Source organism: Callospermophilus lateralis, chromosome 4 (genome assembly GCF_048772815.1).
Source record: "Callospermophilus lateralis isolate mCalLat2 chromosome 4, mCalLat2.hap1, whole genome shotgun sequence".
Classification (NCBI taxonomy): Eukaryota; Metazoa; Chordata; class Mammalia; order Rodentia; family Sciuridae; genus Callospermophilus; species Callospermophilus lateralis.
The window spans coordinates 8,359,304-8,379,150 of record NC_135308.1 but is presented as its reverse complement, the minus strand read 5'-3'; the positions used below and the strand labels follow the sequence as shown (position 1 = coordinate 8,379,150).

The window sequence follows — 19,847 nt, the reverse complement described above, 5'->3', positions numbered from 1 at the left end:
TCTTTCTCTATCAATAACTAAGTCTCAAATTATGCTCAAAAGCCAAAACATAATACCTGACCAGGGTCAAAATGAAAGACGGTCTTTTTCATCAGTACATGTTTTTGTTTTTTTTAATATTTATTTTTCAGTTGGACACAATATCATCTTATTTATTTATTTTTATGTGGTGCTGAGGATAGAACCCAGGGCCTTGCATGTGCTAGGAGAGTACTCTACTGCTGAGCCACAACCCCAGCCCTCAATACTGCATGTTATTCTCCTTGCTATTCTACCAATTTAGCTTTTGGTTCCTAATTTTTGCCCATTGTGTGGCAAGATGGGAAATCTCAAGGTTTTAATTTAATCAACACTTTCTTTTAAAAGGGAGGATTACCTAAACACTTTATGAGATCTTTCACAATCCTACCCTAGCTCTGTTCTCCTTTAAATTCCATTCACATTCTCCCCAATACATTATGACATTTCTTTGGTGAGTCAGTTATTTTCTTACAGTTTACAAAGAATGAGAGGCAAAGGAAAACTGCCAAGGACTGTGCCCAAGGTCACAGAAGAGGAGGCAAATAAGGACTTGGGACTGAGAGTTAGTCCAAGGTTTGGAAAGTCAGGAAATACTGACCTTGGAATATTACTTCTGGTGTGCCAAAACTATTTGCAGCTGAATACTATAAAGAGCTTAAACTTAAGAGGAGGAAGCAGGGGAAGCCAAAGCATATGTGTCCTATGAGGGAAAAAACAAAGTCCTGAGGTTTCTAAGAAGGGAGGTGTATGGAAATGGGATCTTATGTGTGTGGGAGAGGGAAAGAAAAGAGGGAAGGAAGGTGGCAAAGTGAGTGGTGGCAGAAAAGGGAGCTGAGAATGAGGAGGAGGAGAGGGTCCAAGGACCCTGCTGGGAGAGCTGTCAGATCAAGAAAGCCATTCAAATATGAGTCATCCAGCCAAGGCAAGGCCACTCACACAACACCCCTAAAGAGGGAACACAAAAAAGACCCAGAAAACATGTACTCCTCCACCCATGGCAGATAGGGATAATACACACAAGGTGACAGCCAGCACACGGGCACAAAGAATGGATCAGAAAAGAGGTGAGAAGTGTGACTCTGCGGCCACAGATGAGAACCCAGATCTTGCTGCACACAGATGGGGTGACCTTGGACAAGTTACTGAAACTCTTTGTGCCATGTGTGTCTTCTGCAAGATGGCAGTAACACCACTACTCACCTCAGAGGGTTGCTAAAGGATTACACAAATATCACACTTAGAGTAGTCACAACAAGTGCTGCTTAAATAAGTAATGAGTACAAAGAAACGCACAGACGAGACTCATATTCAAACTCTGAAAAGACCCAACAGAAAACAAAGCATATTTTTCTAGCTACATATACATGTTTTTATAAAATAAGATTGGCAAGAACTAAAACGTTCTAAATCTGATAAGCAGGTGGCTACCAATATCATTGAAATTAGTGTCAAGATAGCTAGAAAAAAGTAGGAGTGTATGGAACACGTCTAGTCCAAAGATTAAGTTAAACTCCAGGCTCTTTATGCTCAGACCAGAAGGTTGGGTCTGCTGTGGTACAGGTAGGGAGGTGAAGGCAGCAGTTGCTAGGGTAAGAGAAAGTCCAGTATGGTAAGACAGACAGCTGCCTCCTTGGTCACCTATGGTATTTTTATTTATTTCACCCTTTATAATCTGGTTTCTGATTCTAGCGCTCTATGGCAATTATACTCTCTGGGATTGCCAATGGCTTCCCAATCGCCTTTCTACTTGGTGTTTCTGCAGATATGAGACAACTCAGCTCTCTTCTTACTTCCCTCATCACCACTCTGCAGCCTGCTTTATACTTCTTCTCAATCCTACTTCATAAGCTTCTTGAAAGCTTGAGTCTTCCTCTTCTCATTCATAGCTACTACCTTAGTTTAGGCCTTTGTCATCTCCCTGGGTTTCTGAAACAGCCCCATTGCTGGTCTCCTTTTCTCACCTCTGCATTCCCACCCACCCTCCATGCTACTTCCAGAGTTCCTTTCCCAAAAGTAAATTGGCCATGTCATTCTCCTTAAAAACCTCTGCTGGAAAAACCACACATTCTCAACAATGTAAAATTCAGGTCTCACATAAAAGCCTGTATTATCTCTCCCCAGCTTTCCTTCTACTTTCATCTTCCACCTCTCTACCAGTTTTAATCCACACTAAACTCTCAGTGTCCTCTGAAGACACTGTCCCATGACACCATGCCTGGGCCCTGCTAAACTTTTTTTTTTTTTTTTTTAAATGTGAAAAAGTCCTTTTTTCCTTCTCTAGATCCATCTTAATGTCATTCCCTAAGGAATGCCCATAGCTTCCTTAGGTAGCAAGAGTTCCTCATTTTCTGAGTGCTAACAGTAGTACTGCAAGATTTTAACTGACCTTTTGAAACATCTGATTTTTCCATTAAACCTGAATACCTCAAAGAGAGAGTCCAAGGTTCCTTAACAATCCCATATCCAGCACAGGGCCTTATAAGCTGAATCAAATGTAATCCTTTCATATAATATGAAGAATCTTTAAATTTTAACATGATCAATGCTTTAGCACAATGACTAAGCAAATGAAACAACTTGGTAAAGCATAGGGCTCCACAGTCCACGGGAAGTCCTCACCGCTGTATGTCCTTATTCTTCCACAAGGAGGCAGACTGAGCCTTTGGCACTCTTTCAATGAAATTCACCAGCTCTTCCATGAGAAGCCTGAGTTTAAACAAAATGGTGAAAAAATTAGAATAAACACCTTGATCTACACTGTAACCAGGAGAAATGGACTTGCCCACCTTCTCTATCCTACTTTATTACTTCCTCTCTGTTCAAATAAGCTTAGGTACCATTTTATATGGTTTAACAAAAATACAGCTTTCTCACTGAAAAATGTCAAAAATTCTGAATTTAAATGATTTAGTCCACCTTTAAAGCAAGCCTGATTTTTTTTATCTCTAAAAATTGATACATATATATATATATGTGTGTGTGTGTGTGTGTATAAGTTTATTTTAACTAATTCTAAGATACCTGCTTTTATATTACTAAATGAGAAGAATTTATATGACTGTGAAGTATTGATCTTAGTAGCAGCAGGGTGGGGACAAGATTACTTTTTAAAAAAGACAATATCAAATAGACATTTTAAGCTGATAAATGAAGTTGGCATATGTTTTAAGAATTAGCAAAATTCCAATGGGATAATATTCCAAGGACTAAATCCCAAAAATTTAACTAAAGGATAAGGAAAAGCATAGATCTCTGAGATAAAGAGATGGAATACTACAGAATTATAGTTGAGAGAAACTAAGAAATGCCACATTCAACTGAATCAAGGGTACACACACCCTGGGGATTCATGGCAGAGAACTGTTAGAATTCTTAAGGGCTAGAGGATGACCAGAAAGCTATAAACACACTATCAACCTCTTGAGTCCTTGTTTATAACCTAACATAGATCCATATTGATTTAAATCTTCTCCAAATCAACATATAAATTTATTAGCACCTGAAAGCTGAACAACTTCATCTCATTTCCATTTATTTACTTAATCCTAATACCATCTCCTCCTCTTCCCCTTTCCTGTCCCAGTATTTGGGGATTAAACTCAGGAGCACTCTACCATAAGTTACATCCTCAGTCCCTTTTTAAATTCTGAGGCAGGGTCTTGAACCAATTGCTAAGGTTGACCTCCGACTTGTGATCCTCCTGCCTTAGCCTCCCGGGTAGCTGGGATTGTGGACATGCATCATGGTGCCCATTCCTCTTTCTATCTTGAAGGAGCAGTACTAGTTCCAGCATCCCAACATCTAGGATTTAGGATTGTTATTCTGGCTGAGCTTTCTTAAGAATACTCTGGGATAGCCAGCCTCATATTTTAACTTCTTCAGACTAGACTTTTAACATTTTTTGCTTTTCATCTCACTGAAACTGCTTCATCCCTGAGGTTTACTTTCCTATATAATGGCCCCTCCTTGGATCCCTTATGGTTTTCTGTGCATACTGCAGGCAATGTGGTTTCACACACAAGACTGTTTCATTTCCAATCATTCCATATTGTTGAACATCTGCAAGACACTAGAATCCAATCTAAGAATCTATATCATCTCTGAATTTGGTATCTTGGGTCCCAACAGTTTTCTATCAATTTTATTAATTTATTTCAAAACAATAATTAAGAAGGCTTTTTTCTGGGGTGATTTTCTTGACACTTTTTTTCCTCACTAAATGGTACTATGGTTACTTGCAGCAACTACCTACAAGTGAGGCCTGGTGGGGGCAGAGAGAGGGACAGCAGAGTCCTCTTGGAGACAAAGGAAGACTACACAGTCTTAACTCCTTTGAGTGCTGTTTCTCTCTGATACCAGCAAGAACATTTTAACCATCTAATTACTTATGTATCCCCTGTCTTCTTTAGGCCGTCTCTATTTATAGTCTGCTGTAAACCATAAAAGGGGAATATTTTGAAAGCCAAGTAATAAAATTTCTTTTCCTTCTTTATTTAAATATATTAACTTACTTTCTCTGAAGTTCTTTGCATTGCATCTTTGTGGCATTTTCTTAAACACTACCTCTCCCAATTAGTAGCATCTGCAGAGGAGCTATCTTCACAAACTCCTTTGAGTTTATGGAAAACAGAAATGAAAAAACAACAACAACAAAAAAAAAAACCAACAAAAGCCAAACCAACACAAAACCAAAAAACACAAGACTAATGGGACTACCCACAGCACCATTCTCTAGGCACTTCCAATGAACGGACCTGTAGAAAGTTGCCCACTCTGTCCTGTTTTTTTGTGAATTGCTCAGAAGGGGAAATAATAAACACTTCTGGCACCACACTCCACTGTACAGTCACCACTGAGAAGAGGTCTGCAGCCACACCTAAGGGGATAAGAATAACGCTCTCACCTGCCGATCTGAACGGTGGGCTCTGTGGCATACACTGTGCCTGTGAATCCGGTATGCTCAGTGATGTAGGGCAGTGCCATCATGCAGTGATAGTTTGAGATGAGAATCACATCTACTGTAGACAGGTCTATTAGCTCAGTCTGAAAAGAAAGGGATGATAGGTATCTATGCAGGACACATAGATCAACATGATGTGACTGAAAAATGATGCTGTCAGAATGCAGAAGAGTAGTTTTTGTACTTTAGAATAATGAGGCCTTTCCCACAACACTGCTGTTCTCTCATTGTAGGCTATTTCCTAATAGACATTAAGCAGTGTTATCGGACAACTAACAATGGGAATGCAGCCAGTCCACCAGCAGCACCATGATTTTACCAGAACCAAGTTCTGGAGACAAATGTCAAGACACTGCAATAGCCGTGGCAAGAGGTATCAGGTAACCTGAAGCAGAGAGAGCACAATATAAGCTCTAAGGGCTTACTGGCAAGTAGTGCACCATGGCTACAGGTAATGGGAAACAGCAAGCAGAAACCTGCTCTTCAGAAGTCAAATGCAGAGACAATTGGCTTTTGTTTTTTGAGGCAATTTTGACCACTAGTTCTGTACACAGGGGAGCAGGGGGAAAAAAAGAAGAAATAGTAGTTAAAGAATTCTATCCTAATTCTCACATTCTCTTCTAATCTTTACCCCAAACCTGATCTTTAAGTCCATAATTAAATTTACATGAAACAAAAAGGAACAGCAGGCAAGGAAAATGCTCTCCAAGTTAGGTAAATTCTAAAGAAATTCTTATAGAAGAAGGAAATTTTCTCCTATAAATTCAAGTCCTACTTGTTGAGACTCAGTTCTCTTTTTCCAGTTGGCTGTCCTGATGTGCCTGGATCAAAGAATTCACTTGCTTCTCAGAACTCCCACAGCACTTGATGTGTAGCCCTCTTGTGACAGGACTCTGTACAATGGCACCTCAGAGTAGCAACTTGTCCTGAGTCTGTCCCCTCCCACCTGTGGTAAACAATACACAACAGGCCTCCAACAGGCCCTTCTCTGTGAGGAGCACTGGCTGTGGGGAAAGTGAGGTGCTGTGGCTCAAGACATCATCATGTTGCCTTAGAAACCAGACAGCACACCAAGGACAAGCACAGCCATGACTATAAATGTGCTTCAGTTAGAACAGGTTGTTGATCTAATATGTCTCCCATGGAGGAGAAAGAACAAAGATCTATGACACAAGCAAATGACAAGGGGCAGTGTGCCATTTTGGCTATGGGTATTTTCTGGCTGAATGACTTTACATATAAAATAAGTTAATTTAATAAAGCTGCTGAGGCATCATGGGCTCCTGAGGATAGCAAGTGAGTACAGGTCATATGCGCCTCAAGTCTAGGACAATGACATTTATGTGAATAACATGCTAATGACAATAACAGTCAAGGAATATCACCCTGAACTCCACACTGTGCGCTGCACCTGCAAGACAACATCCTCTTGATGAAGGATCACATAATACCTCACTGGTTTTCTTCTGCACTATCTCTCTGGAATTATTTTTAAGCAAATAAGGAAATTAAGACAGCATCAGAGTGACAGATACAGAAGGCAAATGACAGGAATGCCAGTTGAAACAATAATAAAGCTCAAAAGTATTATTATCTTCCCTCATGTATACAGAAACTGGGTGAAAAGAACCTCAAATTTTTCTTTAATATATAAAAATCAGCCCAGAGTCTAGAATTATGAGGAATTTTGTGAGGATAGTTAGAATAAAAAAATATATATTTATTGTGTGTATGTGAGTATGTGTATAAAAAGAATGCGAGCTTTAGGGGGCCGCTGGGGTTGTAGCTCAGCAGTAGAGCATTTGCCTAGCATGTGTGAGGCACCGAGTTCGATCCCCAGCACCATATAAAAATAAATAAAAAATTTATTGTGCCCAACTAAAAAAAAAAAAAAAAAAGAATGCAGGCTTAAATAGCCATTTTCCCTAAGAAATGAATTTACCATCCAAACCAAATTTATGAATTCTATTTATTTACATTTTTATTATTTACATATTTTTAACATATTTATTTATTTACATATTTTCACTCAGTGGAATCCAACCTTAACCTTAGAACTTAATCCAATCTTAGAACTGTGTGTGAAATCATTTGGGGTTCTACAAACTGAAAAAATCAGTCATTATCCATTGGTTATTCCCTACACTGCACTAGACCATAACATAGGTTGAGGGGATACAGAAATGTTTCAGGTAGCTGCACTAGATTATAAACTTCATGAGGACTGGGCTTGGGTCTGCTGGACTTACCCACAAGCCCACAAAGACTAAACTGTCATCAGTGCCCCACTCCTACTTCTACTCTTATTTTCATTCAGTCCTACTATGGCCTGGCACTATCTTAAAATAGTAATTATTAGTCATTTGCACCAGATAATTTTGCTTGAAAAGCATCATATGGCTTTAGAACCCTAACTATATCAGTATCGCTTTAGCTCGGCAAAGGTCAGCTGTGAAATGATACTCATCTAATTTAAAAATTGAGTATTTTATAGAGCAAGTCAGAAAGTCCTCAGAGCACCAATTCATATGTTCCACATTATTGTCCATAAACTGAAGGTTGCAGTAGTCAGGGCCACCTGTGGTACGCTGAAAATAAATGTAGCACCTGGAATCAGGAACCTTTAAACAGCTGGGGAACTGTCCCACCAATTCCTTAAGTGACAAACATGAATGAGAAAAAGATTTTAACAGCAGTAATGGAGGGTTCAAGATTCTTAACTGTCTGCCTTTATTCTTATCAGTGTATCTCAAACTTCCTGCCTTACCTGTCACCTTCCATTACCTTGTGCTCTTTTTCTTTTGCTCTGGTAACCCCAAAAGATGCACACACACATACTTCAAAGAAAGAAAAAAGTTCATCTACAGGGATCAAACAAAAGTGTAAAAATGTAAAGAGTGGGAGGAAGAAAAGATAAAAATAAGGGAAGCTGCACTTCATACTGTCTTTTCTCTTTGACCCTTAAGTGTGAATGTGCTTTCCACACTCACCGTACTCACTAGGCACGTGGAAATAAAAGGATGACCGCTTCTCACTGATATCCTCAGGAACTCTGGGGAAATCACTGGCCTCCCTACACTTCATCTATCCATTGAGAACTTCATGGAAGTTTCTCTGGAATCAGACCTGTCAGCTGAGATTAGTTACCTCAAAAACTAATGGAAACTATCTCAGTTTTCTTTGAAAGGGTGAAATTGGTCCCAAACCCTAACAAGTTTCACTGTGATAATAATATGTAAGCATCAGATATCCATCACTCAGTTCAGAATTCATGAATTTCAAGTAATATTCAATATATTTTAAGTCAGCAAGAATTTTTACAGTTTACTGGCATTAGTGGAATAACAGCAACCCTCAAGTACCCACTGTAAACAAGACTATGAAAAGTTTGGTTTAATCTAAGCACAAAGGCATTATAATTACAAAACTGAAAAGCTTGAGTTAATTCCTTACCTAACTCAAAACTATGCCCTGAAAGAATCAATGGGGATTATAGAAAGTTATAAATAGGAAGAAGACAGTGACTTAAATGATTTATAGATAATATAAAAGGCTCCTAAATAATATTTTAGTTTATAACAGTGTGCTGGGAAAAACAGATTCATTTCAATTTGAAAATAGAAAGCTAAGCCCCTTAAAACTATGTCTTGGCTTCACTGTGAGAGATTACATGATATGCTGCTTCTACATTAAGATTCCTTTTCATCTTACCTCTGGTAAACAGAATTCAGGCACAGAATCCACAAACACATGACCTGAGCACTCCTTCAGCTCCTAGAAGAGATAAAGAGGAAATACTAGGAAGAGATATCCTATACAGTATCAAAGAAATAACATCTTCAACCAAACTGTGAAGGTGGGAGGTTATTTAGGCTAACTGTTCCCTGTTTAGTTAGATTCAGGTAGGCCTAGAATCTTATTGTGGGCAAAAAAGGCTGCTTGGTGGCAGATTCAGGATTCCCATACATACTACTTGATGCCTCTTCAAGGAAGCCAGGCAGGAATCCGTGCTGCTTCTATAACCCTGATCCAGTGGTTTCCAATAGTTATGAAGACCACGCCAGCAACATTAGAGTTATCTGGAGACACTGATGAAATGAAAACTACTTGGGCCCTATCTAAGAACTAAGGAATCAGAAACTGGGGATAAGGACATGGAATTTGTATTTATGATAAGTACCTCCAGTGATTCTGTTATGCAATCAGGTTAGGAGTCATGGCTCTAGACAAATTACTGAGAGCCTTTTCTACACTTACCAAGGATTGGGGGGAAAAGGGCAAATAAGGCAGAAGGTCAAAAGTAGGGAAAAACTGTGAATGTAATGCTCATCTCTGTAAAACATATCCTTTAATTGGGATTATAAACTAAATATATTTATTCAAAAGAAAAAAGTATACGCATAAAGGAACAGAATATAACTCCCCACTGAATTCATGACAATCATACTTAATATGCCCATGAGACAGTATGAATTCTTCCAAAGGCTATCCCTGAGAAAAGGACTGGAGAACAAGTAGTTTACATGTGGTTGCTGTTTTTCCAGTACCTCCCACATAAATGAGGAAGTGATCAACAAGAAGAAAGGTGGCTGATAATGGATGTTATTGACATACCACTTCGGAAAACTAGAACTTATTCTCAGGGGAAACTCTGAGAAATGATACAAAAATACATATCAGTGTTATTTATTTACCAACTCCTGCATAATGTGCAGTTTTACAAAAAAATTATCAGGCAAAGCCACATGGATACCAGCAGCTGGAATTATGCTGGAACACACTGAAATAGAAAGGCTTGAGGGATAAAGGGCCACCAACAGGGTCTGCTCCCACGCCTCCAGAAGGCCACCAGAGTTTTCTTTCCTCAGTGACACTTTAAACAAGTTTATGGTAGATTTTTTTATATCATCAAGGTTAATGCTATCTATGATTTTACAACAAAACAGAATTTGGTTGATAGTACCCTTTGATCTTTCCAGAAGGGAAAAATAATTAATAGTTTCATTCCTTTGTGTTTTCATTAGTCACTAAACATATATTTCTATATTTTCAAATACACATGTATCTAAATTTATACATCAGAGTCTGAATGATGATTTTACTCTAAATATTTACCTGAAAATAGGGCATTAATTTTATTACTGTCCTTCCAAAGTTTACAAATCTCATATCAGAAACTTATTCCCCTTGTTTGCTGTTTCCTCTCCTTCTATGAGTACCACATAAGTCATGAGTACTGATTTAACTATGGACAGGCTGAGTCAAAAACAGTTAGTTACCATGCACCTGCTGGTTAAAAACAAATAAGCAATTATGTTTAATGGAAGAAGACTCCCAACTCTCTTAGGATGAGGTTAAAAACAATTAAAGACAAACCATGGGAAAGTTCAAAGCTTTGCTAACCTTAAACTGGCTATATAATCTTCCTCCCCCAAAGGCATGTCTCTGGGAGGCACTCATTCTTCCTGGCCTGCAGAAGCATATTTACCATTCCAAACACTTACAATGTCACTGTATCTTATTCATCACTCCCTTCTAATGAAATACTTCACATACACATGCAAGTCATTTCGCTTACAATGCAGTGGTAATGGGATGCTTCTGAGCATTTTTCAGGGAACAATGATTTATAGCCAGTAGGAGACTCGGGCTGAAATCAGGTACACAGGTTTCTGAATGTCGCATAATTTTATAGTCAGTTATAAGAGAGAAATCTGGTTTTGAATTATGCATTGGCTTACACTTGGTGTGTGTGTGGGGGTGCAATTATAGTAGTTAATTCTGTAAAAAAGGAATTTATTATAAATATCTGATATAAGAAAAAAATGTCTTATTCAGATGAATCATGTTAAGGATCTTAAAGTCATTCAGTTTTTCAATTGTAAAATTACAAGAGGAAAATGATTTAGAGGACCAAGAAAAGAACTGGAGAAGCCTTACAATTTTTAACTTTCCTGTATCTCTGATTCTTCTTTATACAAATCATAAGTATATTATAGTTTTAAGACTTTTTGTAGCTTTGGTCTTGTATTTAATCAGTTGATGAACTCTTTAATAAATATAATCTTTGAAACTCTAATCACAATTATAGGAATAACAGTTTTCTTTCTGTGACAATACTTTTTTTTTTTCTTTTTTGGGGGGAGTTACTAGGAATTGAACTTGGGGCATTTTACTACTGAATCATATCCTCATTTATTTTTTATTTTGAGACAGGGTCTAAGTTGCTAAGTTGCAGAGGCTGGCTTTGAACTTGCCATCCTGTTGCTGGGATGCAGCTGCAGTACTTAGATTTTTACACATGCACCAATTTGATCTGAAGCTGAACACTGAGATTTCTTTAAAAAGCAGTTAAAAACAATTATTACTACAGACCTCAGTGAGGACTGTGGGTTATTTTGTGGGAGAATACACAAGAAAATTGAAAAGGATCCTGTAAGTCACATTGCAACAGATTGGTTCAGGTATGATAAGATGGCTTTCCACGGGGTACAGACAGATTTCAGATTTCTGTCTGGGGCATTACCTTGTCCAAGAAAGCATTTCCATCCTTCAGGGACCAGCCAGGAAGATTAGATAGCCTGGGACTGCAAAACAAAAATTAAATTATCCTAAATAGATTATAATCCTCAGTGATTTCATAGTGACTACACTGTCCCCATAAAATTAAAAACAGTTTGAAATTACTGGCAGTAATGCTCACCCACAACAAAAAGATGAGAAATAACCATGTTGTATTAAGTTTAAGAATTATATGGCAATAGAATATTAGAAGGTCAAACAGTTTACTATAAAATTAGGAAAATTAAAAAGAATGTTATGTAGAAAAATAAAGAAAAAAGACAAAAGAGGCATTAGTGTTTGGTAGTTTTGCAATTGCTGCCCCAACTTTACCTTCTCTTACTATTTAATGACAATCCTGAGTAGAGGGCGAATGGGTAGCATCCCAATGTAGATGAGAAGGCAGGCGTGGGTTACTGAATATGGAAATAGATTCTAGTCAAATCCACACCCTGGATTTAATGCTGACAAGTGGATTAGTCACTTGTCACCTATGGCTTGAGAGTCCCTGAATTTGTATGGAATCCCCCCATTCAATTAGAATGCCATCTTCATGTCCTTCTAACATATGAATTGTCATCTCAGATGATCTAGAAGTGAGCTCCTGCTAAAGCAGGCTGAAGGAAAAGTAGGGTGGGAGAAGGAGAAAAAGAGACTTTCAGGCTGAGGAACAATGTTTGTGGAAGCTCTGAGGCTGGATATAAGATTTCTTTGAGAGACTTGGGTTGTGGCTCAGTGGTAGAGTGCTCACCTCGCATGTGCGAGACCCTGAGTTCGATCCTCAGCACCACATACAAAAATAAACAAGTGAAATAAAGGTGTTGTGTCCAACAACTAAAAAAACAAAAATAAAATAAAAAAACCAACAAGATTTCTTTGAAACTGAATGAAAACAAAGAACAAAAGGTAGAGTAGAAAGAAAAGATATTTGAGGGGCTAGAATAATTTAATACATCAAGATGAGTTTGGTGTCTACCCTTAAGATCAATGAAAGCCATTGAGAGGTTTTAAACACGTGAGAGACAAGATTAGATTTGCAATTCTAAAGGATCATTCTGGGGATAATAACATCATATGCCTTTTTATAAAACAGACCATCAATGACATGTTATTCCTACCAAAAATAATAAACCCAACCTAATCATTAGGTTGCATTAAATATACCTAAATTAAGAGATGTAATCAGGAGCTGTTAGTGTTATTCTTGCAAATAAAAAGTTTTATCAAAAGACAACTGGCTGCTGTGGGCAGGATTAGACTTGAAAAAACTGGTTAGGAGGCTTTAGTAGTAGTATAAAAGATGATAATGACTGTGGGAACACTGCAGAAAAGTGACTGGTTTCTGGAACTGTATAGAAGCTAACAATGATACAGCTTAATGAAAAAAAATGAATAAGGGGGAGTTGTTAAGGGGGTTATATCCAAGTTAACTCCCAGTTCTCTAGTTGTTTTTTTAACAGGATGCCAGTCATTAAGATAGGAAACTAAGATAGGAAATTTAGAGAAAAACCAGGCCGGAGAAGGTTTGTTCTTTTTACTGGACTACATCTGATTATGACTTCATTTTGGGGCATGTTCACTTTTGAAGTGATATCAAAGGCATATCCAAAGAGAGAAACTGAGTCCTCTTTTTGAATACATGAATCTGGAAACAGAAGAAATCAACTAAAGATACACATTTGTGGGCTGGGGATGTGGCTTAAGTGGTAGCGCGCTTGCCTGGCATGTGCGGGGCGTTGGGTTCAATCCTCAGCACCACATAAAAATAAAGATGTTGTGTCCACTGAAAACTAAAAATTAAATATTAAAGAATTCTCTCTCTCTCTCTTAAAAAAAAAAAGATACACATTTGTTAAGTTATTATTTGGATGATTTTTGAAGTCCTGAGCATTTATTAAATATCCTTGATGGACACTATGATGACTAAGCAGCGAACACTGAAAAATTCCAATATGTAACAGCCAGTTAAGGAAGATGAGTCTCTGAAATCTATGGAAAAGAAAAAGTAAAAGAATGAAGAGTAAGTAATCATGGAGGCTGGTGCAGCTGAGTGGCTGAGTCATCTGTGATTTTAGTGAAAGCTGTTCTGGTAGAGCTGTGTGGGCAGCTGTAACTAAGTAAAGCTTGTACAGCACTCAGAGACATTGTGATGAGGAAAGGGAAGTTGAAAAGATTAAAAAATGTTTAAATTTATACTTAGAAGTGACTGACTTTTATTAAATGGAAAAGAGTGAGTTAAGATGTAAAGATCTGAGATAAAGGAAAGAGACAATAATAATTTAATTAAATAATAATAATATAATACAATTAATTATAATAATGCAAAAACTGAGAAGATGAGACAGGGTGGGATCCAAAGATGATAAAGTGATTCATTCATACAGCAAATATTTACTAAGAAGTGACTGTAACTACATGCCAAGAACTATTTTAGGCTCCAGGAAAACAGCATAGAATGAATAATATCCCTGCCCTTAAGGAACATATCTGGAGGAGAAAACAATAAATAAAACTGCATATGTAACATAATGAGAAGTACTCTGAAGGCAAAGCAGGGTGAGGCACAGGGAGGGAGAGAAAGGGGATACTATTTTAAGCAAGTGTGTCTCCACAAGTTCTGGCCAAGCGAGACACTCTTTATAAGGAGCTGTATGAACTGCCAACCTTCCCACTAGTGTAACTTCCCTCTGAGTAAAACAATGGCAACAGAAGAGAGAGTGGAATGGACTCTTCTTCACAGCCAGGGCTGTGAGAATAGAACAAGAGATGAAGATAAGAATGAAGAGGAAGGGGAGACACGCCTCTGGGCCTGTCTGACCAACTCTGGTTTGGCTCACCCAGGAAATCTTCACAAAGCAAGTCAGATCCTTTTGGGAAACCCTCAAAGTCTCTTGTGTTTTATTTAAAAAGTAATTATTTAAGTATATAGCTGTTTCCTTATCCCAAGCATAGTTGAGTCTTTCACTGCAATGTCTTTCTCCTCTGTAGATTATAAATTCCATGAGGACAAGAAATCAGTCTTGCTATTATAAGAATCTGTGGTCCAGAACAGGACAGATTCTTAATAAACACTGAATGAATGAACAATTTGCTCTTTGTGGGGAAATAGTACCATAAGAGTATTTTATAAGAAATTAATTTATCATGTAAAAATTCCACTGCCCTACTCCTCATTATGAATAATACCTGTGGATGGTCAATGTATTTCTAAGCGCTGGGTTTAACTATAATGGAATCCCATTAGCTTTGCATAAAATGTAAACTGAAATTATCTCAGACCTTATCCTCAAACCACCTTATTATATCCATATCTCAGGAAAGGGAAAAAAAATCAATGGTTGATTATAATTTTTCTAGATAGTTCAGAGGTTATCACTGTAAATAATTATGACATTCAGTGATGTCTTCAGGAACAACTGAAATAAATTAGATGGTTTATTCAGCTAGGTATGCTTTTAAGCTCTTAAATCTGCTTTAGATAGCTTTTCTATTTCCTCTCTTATATGTGGTATCATTTTTCTGCTCCTGTGAGTATACTTGATTCTAAAAGTTAGCCATTTTTCTGATAAACTGCTACTTCTAAGTAGTAGCAAGCTGGGAAACCAATTTCCTAAAATGAAATCTTAATTAAGTATAAACAGTGATGATTGCAGGCCCAAGGCAATCTATCTGTTTTAAGACATAAACCTGGGCTATGTATATAGTTGTATGATATCTCAAGTTGACTAACATGAAAATAATGTACATACTAGAAAGAAATGTTAGACTGTGCAATGTCAAGTCCCTGCAAAGGCAGTTAAATGATCCTAAAATGAATTCTTGGGCTCATCAGTCGGCCATTTATTAGCTCTATATGAATTAGCAAGACAGATGAATTATACATGACCTTAGTTGCACTGAGCAGATGCAGGAACATTTTACAGAAGCCCAGAAGAAGTTATAATAAAGGAGTCAATCAATAAATCAATAGGAAACTTTCTACCAACATAAGCCAAAGGAAATTATTTTGGTAAAGAACATTTTTGCAGATAAAGCAAACTTATGGGGACAACACACAGGTAGTGGTAAATTTCATACTAACAGGTACCATTTTCCAGCTAACCCAAAGCTAATTTTGTCGCAGTATATAATAGCACATACCTTTGAACAAGTGGCAAAGGAAGGAAATTTAGGGTAGAAGTCATATCCAGTCCGCAGTCCAACATAATGGTGGTTGATTTGAATTTGAGCACATTGCATGGTAAGGTTGGGTGACCCGACAGGCAATACTACAAAGAAAATTACATCATTTTTATCAATATTCATTACAGAAAAAGTCTAAGTAAGGTGAACTAATCAAAACTGGGAATCGTTCCTCCTAAGAACAGCATGTAAGTTCAATTAAATCTCTACACAACCTTCACTTAACTGCTTGGGCACTACTTTTTCTCACAGTACAAAACAATCAAGTCTCAGATCATAGATCAGACTTTTTGTAAGACACCAAGCTACATTTCAGGAAGCAGTTTCAGAGGGGCCACAGTTGTTCAAATTGGAGGGTTTTAAGGCTATGACTATCTGTTCAGCTTTCACACTATACTTCCCAGCTGTTCCTAAGTACCGCCTTAAACTGTGCAAGTCAATGAAACTCTAAGCTGAATCCTCCAACTGTGTTCTACATTTGTTTTTTCCTCTCCTGTTACTAAGATAAGTGATTTTCTAAAGAGGACATGGTTAGAAAGGTTGGCTATTAAGCATCAGTAAAAGTTTATGGCTCAGCCTTGTCAGAAGAAATGGCTCAAAAGGCCTAGTGAGCTGCCTGATGTGCACACACTAAGCAGGAGGGTGAGCTACCCACTCCAGCTAATCAGGAGTCTCTTACCTGAGAGAGCAGAGCTTAAAAGTCAAAGGGTACAGTCTACAAGGGTGTACAAAAGGGGAGTGCTAAAGGCAAGACAAATACACTGACCTGAAGTTTTTCCCATGTCCTCCTAAGTGTAGTGGTGACAACAGCTATGCTGCACTGAAGTTTTGTTATATGGGAAACACCCTGTCACCTTTAATAATTTTACTGTGTTCTGAAAGAAACAAATGGAAAAAGGGGAAAAGACCTTTTCCCCCACTTGTAAAGTCATTCTGTAGAAGCCTCCTTTGAACAGCAAAGCCAGATAATAGAGCAATCAATGTTCCTAATCCCTTGACAAATCCACAGTTTCCTTCTGATTTAAGCACAAGGACAGGACAAATCAGAGTAATCCTACATCAAAGCCCAGCCATGCACAGTCATCCACTGCTTAGGCCAAGTCTTTCAAATATTTGTTCTGTTGGTTCTGTTCATGGAATGAATTTTCTCCTTTTTCCCAGAGGACATTATAGGAATTGATGATTTCTTTTAAACTGCATGTTCTAAAAATGAGGAGGCTAACAGCCAAGAAATTGTGGGTGTTTTTACAAGCTTCTTTATTCCAAGTTTATGTATAATGGTTACATTTTATCAAATCAAAATTTCTCACATGTTCTGAAAAGCTACAAAAGTATTTGTGATGAAAACAACAAATTATTTAAAATTGTAATCATCTTTCAAAAGTCTAGGATGCATTTTTTGGGTACTTAAACTTTACATAAGTTCCTTCTTTGATAGATATCAGAACTACAAATTAAGTCAGAGATAATCCTATCTCACCTACACTTGATTCCCCAATGATAGCTGAAATCTTTATCCCTAGGCAAATAATATCTGTCACAGGTAGAGACTACCTCAAAACGAAGACAAAGCATCATGTAAGATTTGTTCCAATCATAGTAAATGTTCTAATAACAGTTTTCCTATATCTCTCCTTTCAAAAGTAAAAAAAAATAAGGAATATTCAGAAAAAACTTGGAAGGAAATAAAACAAAATGCATATAATGGTCGTTTCTGGGTGAAAAGATTATGTTGCAATTTTTTTTTTCTCTCAGCTTTCTCTATTTTTCAAACATTCAGCAATGAGTATTTACTATATTTTTGTAATCAGAAAACAAAAGGTAAGTGAAAATTGAGCCAGCCATACAGAATAAATCTTTTTTTATCTTCACCCTTAATTCTAAATTATGGATAAGAAAGCATACCAGAAGATAGATGACCGATATATAAAAGGTTCTGCTCAAAAGATTTCAGCCAAAAAAGTGAGCTGAAAGACCTCACATTTGTTACTGTTGTCTAAGGACAAAGAAAGAGGAAGAACCAAAAGGAAGAAACATGTTTCAGAGCATCTAAAAGTGTAAGACCCTGATCTCATCAGCCTATTTGGATGGATGAGGAAACCGCTTCATATAGTTTGAGGTTTGTCTGAGAAGAGTCAATAACACAATGAGCTCCCCTGACTCTCAAGGGCCCACCATTGCCTCCCAAACTGCACTGTGGTCACCTGAGCACACCGAGACCCAGGGAAAGCCACAGTTCATGCTACTAGTAAAGAGGCACCTACAGGATGAGGATCTCATGAAAACTGAAGGAAGATCAGCAAAGTAGAAGAAAGGGAGCTGGGGGAAGAAGGACAGGAGGAAAAGGGAAAGTTCTGGTCAGTGGTATTAGCCAAATTATACTGTTACTATATCATGTATATGTATGAATATGAAACAACAATCCCACCATTATGTACAACTATAATATATGGGAAAAAAATAAAAATAACAGATCATTAAAAAAAAAAAAAGCACTCACTGAGTACCCAGAGACTGACTGCCTCCAGAACCACCCTCCGTAAGCTTCCAGGATGCTGCCACTGACCCGCTCAGCAGCCCAGTGAGGGTCGTAAGAGAAAGGCACTACAACAGAAGTCATCATGTGAATCGAATCTTAAAATTAGAAATCAGTCTTTACTACAAAAAGTTTGAAAAAAAAACTGGAAAGAAAAATACAATGCACCAATCCCATTCTCTTCATAATCTGACTTTCATTTTTACAGATTATCATTTAGTGTGCTGCTTTTAAAAATCATGACGACGACTTCCCTCATCTATGCAGCACTGACTTCAGGTTACTAAGTAAACACCATGGCTTATCAGGCAGTCAGTCACTCCCTCGCTGCTGAGCATCTGGGGCCGCCTCTAGTTGTCAGGATTATAAACACAGCTGTGCTGATCGCTTTAGTGCTGAGGCTTTTTCCATGCCGGACTACTTCTTTAGAGGTTTCCCAGAAGTGGCATTAACTAGGTCAGAAAATATAAAGCATTTTATGCCTTTTGAAATCTGCTGCCAAAAGGCTTTCCAAAAAGCCTTTTCCTACTTACAACTGTTACATAGCAGATCTGTTCCACTGTTCATACATTATGGCCAGACCTTCTAGAATGTCACCAATGCAAATATAACCTTAGTAGTAGCTACCCGAAGGTAATTAAATGGTCCTAAGGAAAGTCAACTATTTGATAAACAGCTTTAATTTTAACATGCAATTCGGTGAAGTTACATGTAGCAGGAGATTGGGGTAACACTGTCTAGACTCTAATCCCAGTAGCCCTCATCTATAAAAGATGTCACAAAGTGTGATTTCACAAGACTCAGTTTTCTCATCTGTGAAATGAAGTAGGTTTTATCCTCACAGAATTGTTGTGAGGACTAAATGAATGGACACAGCACCTAGCACATAATATGTACTCATTTTAGTTGTTACAATTATAGTATCATTAAGGGGAACAAGAGGTCACTTAAGTTTGGTAGAAGGAATTTATAGTCTATGGTGGCATTTACTAGTATATTAGACATTTGTGTTCCCCTAAGACTAGGTATAATCTTTTTGGTTTATACTTCTAATATATGAGGATTTATGTCTTTTACCACTGTTAAAATACAAAACGAAATCATTAGCCATTATCACTGGTTGTGGGAAATAGTCTATCTTTTGCTAAAAGAACCACAAACTTAACATGATACATGTTCTTTCCCCCAGTATTGTTTAAAGAACTTATAATAATGTTCAGTTATTATCATATGTTGTTTAGCAGGTGTCAGGCATTCTGCAAGAAATTCACATTTAATTCCTTTAATACCACGAGGTAGGCAATATCTTCCAATTTTACAAATAAAAAAATAAAAAAGAAAGATTATGAAACTTGCACAAGGTCCTAAAGCAGTAAGAAGCCACACCAGGATGTGAACCAATGAGAATGAGCTCTAGAGTCAGGGCACTGGACCAATACACCACACATACCATGTTACAGAGACAGAAAAGAATGGTCAGAGACCTAATTTTTGTTTGTTTTATAGAGATGGTATGCTACTTTAAGTTGATGAAAATATAGTTTATAGTTCAGTTCTAAACAGAGTTAGCTAGCTGACTAATGTGTG

General features: G+C 37.5%; 1 protein-coding gene across 2 annotated transcripts in view; it reads right to left on the bottom strand.

Annotated features, from left to right (window-relative positions):
- The window catches only part of Ints9 (integrator complex subunit 9), an 88,121-nt gene that overhangs the window by 47,921 nt on the left and 20,353 nt on the right, over positions 1 to 19,847 (bottom strand). Inside the window, exons 2-6 of one of the 2 annotated variants that reach the window (XM_076853516.1) lie at positions 15,683 to 15,810; positions 11,508 to 11,568; positions 8,693 to 8,755; positions 4,925 to 5,064; positions 2,641 to 2,727 (exon numbers count right to left, since the gene is read on the bottom strand). In XM_076853516.1, the coding sequence (XP_076709631.1) occupies positions 2,641 to 2,727; positions 4,925 to 5,064; positions 8,693 to 8,755; positions 11,508 to 11,568; positions 15,683 to 15,810 (479 nt within the window). The remainder of the gene's footprint in view (positions 1 to 2,640; positions 2,728 to 4,924; positions 5,065 to 8,692; positions 8,756 to 11,507; positions 11,569 to 15,682; positions 15,811 to 19,847) is intronic. The other variant, XM_076853517.2, reaches the window with a different exon arrangement.